Below are 8,197 nucleotides of genomic sequence, written 5' to 3'. Positions count from 1 at the left end.
CCACAAATTGCCCTTATACATCTCTTTTGAGCTCGAAAAACTTGTATGATATTACTTGCGTTACCCCGAAATGAAATGACATTTAATTTGTTTGAAAACTATTCTGCCAAATCAAACTGCGCTCCGATTGGCCAGGCCGAATTCGAAACAATTCACGCGTGTCGTCAATTGTTTCACTTCAAATCGACCAGTTTAACTTCAGCTTTGCTATACTGGACGAAAATTGCATAATTTAATATTTATTAACCGATAAATGTAATTCCGTTCGTTTTGTTATTAGATGTTTTGCTGTTTTTCTCACACCACCGAATGGAACAGCACCCCATTGTTAGAGATATCTTTTACACAGGGCAGTTGTTGGCGCTGTAGGGACTATTTCAGCTTTGTAATTTGTGATTTCAGCGCAAACGAGAGTTGATATTTAAAACTGATTTAACGGCCATTTGCTTGATGAGTTGCCAGAGACGGATGGCCCTTGTTTCGTCTCGATTTCTGGTTATATACTCGATGGCGGCGGGTAACCGACGGATGTATGTACGTCGCGTCCGACAGGTTAGTCTGGCAAACTTTGGGGGCCTATGTTCAGCGGTGGACGTCTTCCGGCTGATATGATGGTGATGACGTACAATTTATTTTAATTCTACATAGCAATAAGGCCACCTGTTGCACATTAACTGGCTACTACTATTATACTTAAGCTATTGTATTGTATTTTAACTGTCATCACACCCCGGACACTCCATACAACGATCGAAAATTACTTACCTACTACTACTACATACAGCAAGGCGCTTTATGCACACGCGCAAATGTGTGCGTGAAGTGGCAGGGTTACCCATCACTTTCTCGCACTATTACGTTACGTGGTCAGAACGGCAACATAGCGAAAATTCTAACGCGAACCTGAATATAATATGATTTCAAAAATATATTAAAAGCATTTAGAATGTTATATTTCGAACATGTACTTTTAAGTAAGGTAACCAAGGTATTTGAAATTGCTTGTCCAAGTTTAGTTAATAATTAAATATATTCACTACCTACGTAATATTTATCGGCAATACGAATAGAAATTCGCAAAGTCATGGCGTCTCATTATATTGATATAATAAATCTGTATTTTTTATACATACGTATATTACTCTGATAAATGAAGAAAACAATAACTGAATGAGTCTCAGATATAAGTTTTTTTTTACTTCCTTCGTTTCATCTTTCGGAAAATGACTATAAACAGCCGTATATTATAAATAGTAACGTAAAATGATGTTTTATATTAACGTACAAGTGTTGTAATGAATAAATTAAAACTATATTCAAATACCAAAAGCGTCTTCACGCGAAAACGGCTCGCCGGCAGCCTTGTTGTCGTTCAGTCAATGTGACCGGCAATGTGCGGGGCGTGGTGCGGTATCTAAAACTAGGGAGGGGCGGAGAGTGTCCGTATCTCTTTTATTCTTTATTCTCTGCTGTATAAAGAATATTTTATTCATTCATTCAGTTTACTATATGAACTAGCTGGGAAACGAACTTTTCTAGTTAGAGTATTCTAAATTAGTTCTGCCCTGGGTGTTCTGGAACTGAACTGGACGTGACGTTATTTCGGTACGATATCAATAATCGGTCGACAACTGAGTTATCGTGAGGTTCTGAATCGACCCCCAGAAATACAGTAATAACAAGTGGTCTCCATCTTAGCCTGGACGAGGTGGAGGCTCTGTGCAGCCGTATCGCTATAATGTCGGGCGGTGAGCTGTGTGCGCTGGGCTCGCCGGCAGCACTGCGCGCCAACCACGCCGCGGGACATGCCGTACGATTCAAGCTGCTACCCGACTACAGTAAGCATAACTTATTTGGTTCATGCAACCGAGCCGTGCCATCTAAGATTGTGTAAACACCACAGACGTATATCTAGATAGACGCCGCAAGTGTACGTACTTCGCGTTCCCAAAGTAAGTGAAATTCACTCACTGCCCTTGCGTGGTGCATACGAGTTGATACAATTTTGCAAAACTTTACTAGATACAATTATTATATATTGAACAGAATAATTTTTTAAATATTTTTAGATGATTTAGTATTATTTCTTAATTATGGCGAAAATGCAAATCAACGCACTGTATAATGTTTTAGTAGCAGTAGAGCTTCTTGAGAAAGAGTTCGTCCAGGGAATTATTGCCAATTTACCTATTTCTGCCACCAAGCATTAAGAGGGAGCAGAGGTAAAATTCCTAATCTTCGATTTGATTTTAGAGGGGTACATACACTTTTAAGTTAAAAATAAAATATTGTATGAGTAACTTCACGATATATTCAAGCATAGACATTAATCAGAAACATAAAACAATAAAGTTTCCTCGATAGATAAAAATCACGAAACGATATCTAATATTCACATTTTTTCGATTCATCCTCGAAATGCTACAGGTTATTAGGACAAAAATTAGATAATTAATTATATTTGTGCATGATCGACAACTGTCGCTACGGATTTTTTTTAATCCCTTTAGTTTTAGAGTTATTCCGCTAAAACGAATTTGGCACTTTTAATGCGCAAAATTTCAACATCTCCTGTCGCACGTCACGCGAACTTCAGGCATATATTTGTTTCACAAATTTGAGCGGAGCCAACGTCAAAACTTTTTTGGCATGAGAGCTCTTAATGTGAGTATTACTGCGTTTCGATTTGGAAGAGTAAGGGTGCTGATGAAATTACAGGCACATGGGAATTGTCAACTTATGTCTCAGGGTGACGGGCGCAGTGGCAGTGCCTATCAGATCTTTGCGATTTAAAGCTCTGAGTAGCACTGCCCCGCGCGATCGCCGAGCGGAGACCACGTTGCCGCCGCGCAGCGACAAAATACTGGCTTGAATTTGGTCTACGCGACGACCCGCGTGGCGACCGAGCGGTAGTATCATTCAGAGGAATTCAAATGTTGTTGCCTAGTAAATAGAATTCAGATTCGCCATTAATGTACACGGACACGTGGTAACTTTTAACGTTACACGATAATTAGGAGAAATTAAAAATAATATTACTCACTCAAAAATATATATAAGTAATATATAAAATGTTGATTGCCTTGCAGAAGCCGATGCTGACTCTGTAGTAGTTCGGGAGAACCTAAAAACATATATAAGCAGCCAGTTCAACTGTACACTCGTAGATGAATACAAGGTTTGTATTACTGATTTGTTTTATTTTGTGAATAACTCCACTAGTTTGCTATAACTATTACAAGTAAATACACGAATACAAATAAAAAACTTACGGCGTTTTTTTTATAACATCACGAACAAGTCGTGCACCTGGTGGTAAGCTAAACGCCTGTCCATAAGAGTTTCAGTGCCAGTCAGAGTTTACATATATATTGGCAAGTATATATGCCTGTAATTTCACCAGCACCCCTACCTTTCTAAACCGGAACGCAGCAATCGTTTTACTTACCTATTTTTGCCACCAAGCATCATCAGCCGCCAAGCATAACAGATATATATATAGCAGCATAGCAGGTATGGAAAATCAACAATTGCCTGTGCTGACACTCCTTGACTTCAGTAATGCCTTCAATGGTGTTGACTTTGACCTATTATTGGAGGTACTGCATACTCTTAACATATCTCCAGCAGTTATTGATTGGTTTCGAAGCTACCTCTGTGGACGTCGGCAGTGTGTACGCAATGAGAATTCTTTCTCTACGTGGTGCGATATTTCCGCCGGAGTCCCGCAGGGTGGCGTCCTTTTTCCTCTCTTATTTTCTTTGTTTATTAACTCTATCACACAATCCCTCACTTCTTCTTATCATCTTTATGCTGATGACCTCCAGATTTACACCCAGTCGTCTATTCAAGACATACCACGTGCCATTAATACTACCAACGTGGACCTTGAATCCATTCGTAAATGGAGTCAGTCCTTTGGCCTTAAAGTTAACCCATCCAAAACACAACCGATTATTATAGGTAGCACTTGGTTCAATTCTCGTTTAAATCTAGACTCCTTACCCCCTGTGATTTTTGGATGGTGTTTGTATCCTTATTTGGATACAGTCAGGAATTTGGGGGTAATTTTTAATAAATGTTTGACTTGGAAGCCGCACGGTGCTAAGGTTAGCAGGAAGGTGTTTGGTGCGCATTTCTCTTTGCCTTAAAAGGCTTAAAAACGTTATGCCGACTAAAACCAAAATTACTCTGGCCCAGAGCATTCTCCACCCGATACTGGACTATGCAGATGTTTGTTGCCCAGATTTGTCAGTAACTCTGCTCAATAAATTGGAACGGCTACAAAATATGTGTGTTAGGTTCATCTTCGGACTACGTAAATTTGACCATGTCTCCCAATTTCGGGCACAAATTAAATGGCTGCCCATCCATCGGCGTAGAGATCTTCATATCCTTTCACTTCTCTATTCAATTCTGTTCTATCCCTTTACGCCTTCTTATCTTAAAGATCGCTTTATGAGTAACTGTAAACCAGTGCAGTTCGGAGTCCCGCAGGGAAGTATTTTGGGGCCGACTCTATTCATTGTTTACATCAATGACATTCCTAATAGCAGTAATTTGCACAATGCTGAGGTTATATGTTACGCGGACGACACCGCTATCCTTTTCCACGGTGACTCTTGGGCTCAAGTGGCTAGTTCCGCAGAACAGGGTTTGGATGCTGTGGCAAAATGGCTTCAAAACAATTTGCTGACTCTGAATATCTCCAAAACAAAATTTATTTGCTTTCACAAGACCAAGGCCTCAGCTCCAACAGGTTTCACCGACATTGCTCTTCATACCTGTCAAGGACAATCATCATCAAAATGTACATGTGCACGTATTGACCGAACAACAGCTATTAAATATCTTGGTGTTGTCTTTGATGAGAAATTGGATTTTGGGCGGCATATAGTGGTTACAGCTAATCGTGTTCGCAGACTTATATATGTTTTTAAGAATTTACGCAACGCTGCGGACAAATGGTTGCTTAAAATAGTGTACACTTCTATATGTCAGTCCGTTATAGCGTACTGTATAACCGCATGGGGTGGGGCTTCGAAGACTTGTATGCTCCCCCTGGAGAGGGCGCAACGAGCGGTATTGAAAGTCATCCTTAAGGAACGCATCAGGTACCCAACCATACTTGTTTACAAGGACATGGATGTTCTTAGTGTTCGAGGGATTTTTATTTTGCGCGTTGTTACAAAGTTGCACGCGGAGGTGTTAAGATTTCCTGAATATGCCGCAATGCTGCAAAGACGTAGGTTTAGAATCCCTGTACCCTTAACGAAATCGGCTTTTGCCCAGAAATTTAGCTCATTTCTCCATCCTTTTATTTACAACAAAATAAGTATCGAATTTCCTTTGAAAAATTACTCAGTCAGGGAACTAAACTTAAAAGTGAAAAATTGGCTCAAATCACTTTGCTATGAGGATGTTGAACAAATTCTGAAAGTAGACAAATAGACAAACACACACATACACACACACTCACTCACTCACTCACTCTCTCTCTCTCACACACACACACAAACACGCACACACACATACACACACGCGCACGACCACTCGCTCAGTCACATGCACGCACAAGTAATTTAATTGCTTTGTAATTAAGATTATTTAATTTTCCATTGTTTAATAAGTAATTCATTGGTTTTTAGAAATTTTCTCGTCTCTACTAACTTTTCGCATATAATATATATTGTATACTTCGTTTCAGTCCAATTTGAACAAAGTGTAAACTAACAAATCACCGACCATAGAGGGTCTAGTGATGGCCACTTGTAATGCCAACTACATATCGATTAATTAACTGAATGAATGGATTTGTTAAATTGAGTCTTCTAGCCATATCTAAGATTTCCGAAATCCTAATTTATTATTAATAAGCAACTATAGACAGGTCATGGATGTATAGATGAAAATAACATCACTTTTGGACTACCATTTCTCACATACAATTTTGCGATGCTGTTCGGATGAATGTTGTTGGAGACAATGGTGAGATATCAAGTCGATGTCTTCGAAATATACGTGAATGTGTTGCTTGTTCGATATATTGAGTCATCAAACACTCTTGTTTGCTGTTTGTTCGGAATGGATTGGAACAGACTTTACATTCTTTCCAGAATTGGTTACCTACGAGACAGGCTTTGCCTAGTGTAGGAGCCAGTGTAACCGGTTTAGATAAAGTTTAAAAGTACATGTCTTAAACATACGTATTCCATAAGGTGTAATATGTTCCTGTTCCTGTTATTGGTAACTGAACCGTATTTATTTTTATGTACAAATAAATAAATTACTTACTTACATTACTTACTTACTTGCTTTACTTTCCACTCTTCTACACTCTGTCGTCCCCTTCGCTCCTCTGATACTCTCTTACTTAACTTGCCCTCTCATACCTCTAACTTTTATTCCAATTCTTTTACCATTTCTGCGATCAGATTGTGGAATTCTCTCCCTGAATCGATTCGACGATCCCCTTCTCTTGATTCCTTCAAACAACGTGTCAAGGATCACTTCCTCAACTCCTAAATTTCGTCTGTCCTCTACTATCCTTTCATTTATTTCCTACATTCATACAACATTTTTCTTTTTCCGTTAAAAGTATATAAGCATTTAATATTATTGTTTATTTATTGTTATGTATGTATTAATAATATTATTGTTATTTGAATGTATATGTATATCTATCTATGGATATGTATATACTTTTATTATTACTTATTATGTAGTGTACTTATTATGATATTCTTTGGTTGCACCCCTTTTGCATATCCGAAATGTCTATCCTAAGGTTGCCTGGAAGAAATTGCTACATAGCAATAAGGTCGCCTGTTGCACATTGACTTACAACTACTATTATACTTGAGCCATTGTATTGTATTTTAATAGTAATTTTATATGCAATAAAGAATATTTCATTCGAATATTTCATTCATAATGTCAGCACATTACTGCTTGGCGGCAAAAATAGGTAAGTAAAAAATACCATAAACTTCATTATGCTATGTACGATACCGTTACAAAAATTTCGCTTCCATTGTGTTATATTTGATGACAATCTAGTAGAGTACTAATTCATGGTAGTAAAAACTTCATGGTATCTAATAATATAATATATACTGCATTTTCTTTTCAAATATATTGTTACGTCCAGCCTCTTTGGACCACGGAGATAGACTGGTAGACTGACTGAAATTCAAAGTTAGACCGACTTTCTTTTGGACTAAAGACGACGAAAGGAGTTCTAACCAAACCGCTGCCCTGAGATGATAGCTTCCCCTGAACTTCCTTATTTTATACTGACAGACTGTACATCATGAAAAGATAAATTCTTATTCTACTTATCCTTATTTTCAGACTATGCTGCACTACCACATAAACGAGACAATGCACAACAGCGATCTATTCACGGCACTTGAAAGCCTCAAAGCAGCATATCCAAATCTTATTGAGGACTACTCGGCAACGGAAACTACATTAGAAGAAGTGTTCTTGTCTTTTGCACAGAATCCCCAACCGAGCTATAGATCACTGTCCCGTGTTTAGGAATATTTTCGCGTAATGTGGCTGTAAGAAAGGCATTCTTAATAGGGTATGTGCGCACATCAGTAATGTCAAAAATATTGTCCACAATTCTGCCCTCCTCACCATAACCAATGGATCAATAACTCAAGAGTACTTACTGCTAATTGGGATACAAGAAAGTGTAGTCGGGTGTTTAGTACCTATTGGTGCACCAGGCCCCGTAGCATTGCTACCGCGATAAACCATAGTTTCAAAAAACAATAGTTTTAAATCCATAGTTTGCTGACAAATTTGAGTGATAAAACCTACATTTTAAAATTTTATCACAATAGCTAACTATGCGAGCACCAGGACGTCACATTTTTGTTGCACCTCGCGCGCTATTACCAATGGTCGCGAAGTTACTTGACAGTGCCAAACATACAAAAACTAAATTAAAACATTTTTAACAGTTCCTACACAGTAATTTTTTTTAACGTAAAAATGAAACGCGGCAAATGAGATTAATAAATCAAATTGTCATGTATAAATTATTGGAAAAAGCTGAGAACATTTTTAATACAGTTCGTGACTTTAATTTTACGTGAGATTGATTAGAATTACGCAAATAATAATTAATATAATTTAAAAACTGAAAATACAAAAAAAACGACATTTTTTGTTTTGTTGTTTTCGT

At 38.0% G+C, this 8,197-nt stretch overlaps 1 protein-coding gene across 1 annotated transcript; it reads left to right on the top strand.

Annotated features, from left to right (window-relative positions):
* The first annotated feature begins 1,702 nt into the window (after nucleotides 1-1,702).
* LOC113231080 (ATP-binding cassette sub-family A member 3-like) lies at nucleotides 1,703-7,651 on the top strand. Its single transcript, XM_026465247.1, has 3 exons — nucleotides 1,703-1,838; nucleotides 3,090-3,178; nucleotides 7,354-7,651. The coding sequence occupies exons 1-3, from the start codon at nucleotides 1,739-1,741 to the stop codon at nucleotides 7,540-7,542; spliced, it is 378 nt and encodes a 125-aa protein (XP_026321032.1). The 5' UTR covers nucleotides 1,703-1,738; the 3' UTR covers nucleotides 7,543-7,651.
* The last annotated feature ends 546 nt before the right edge of the window (nucleotides 7,652-8,197 follow it).

This window comes from Hyposmocoma kahamanoa, unplaced genomic scaffold, assembly GCF_003589595.1.
Source record: "Hyposmocoma kahamanoa isolate Upper Pololo Valley unplaced genomic scaffold, ASM358959v1 64, whole genome shotgun sequence".
Lineage (NCBI taxonomy): Eukaryota > Metazoa > Arthropoda > Insecta > Lepidoptera > Cosmopterigidae > Hyposmocoma > Hyposmocoma kahamanoa.
Note: the sequence above shows the minus strand (reverse complement) of the source record. Positions and strands in the feature narration are given on the sequence as shown.

Excerpts from the sequence above, each read along its gene's own strand:
- LOC113231080 (XM_026465247.1), top strand. The coding sequence starts at position 1,739 with ATGTCGGGCGGTGAGCTGTGTGCGCTGGGCTCGCCGGCAGCACTGCGC. Across the intron at positions 1,839-3,089 it reads CAAGCTGCTACCCGACTACA|AAGCCGATGCTGACTCTGTA; the intron begins GTAAGCATAACT and ends ATTGCCTTGCAG. Across the intron at positions 3,179-7,353 it reads CACTCGTAGATGAATACAAG|ACTATGCTGCACTACCACAT; the intron begins GTTTGTATTACT and ends CCTTATTTTCAG.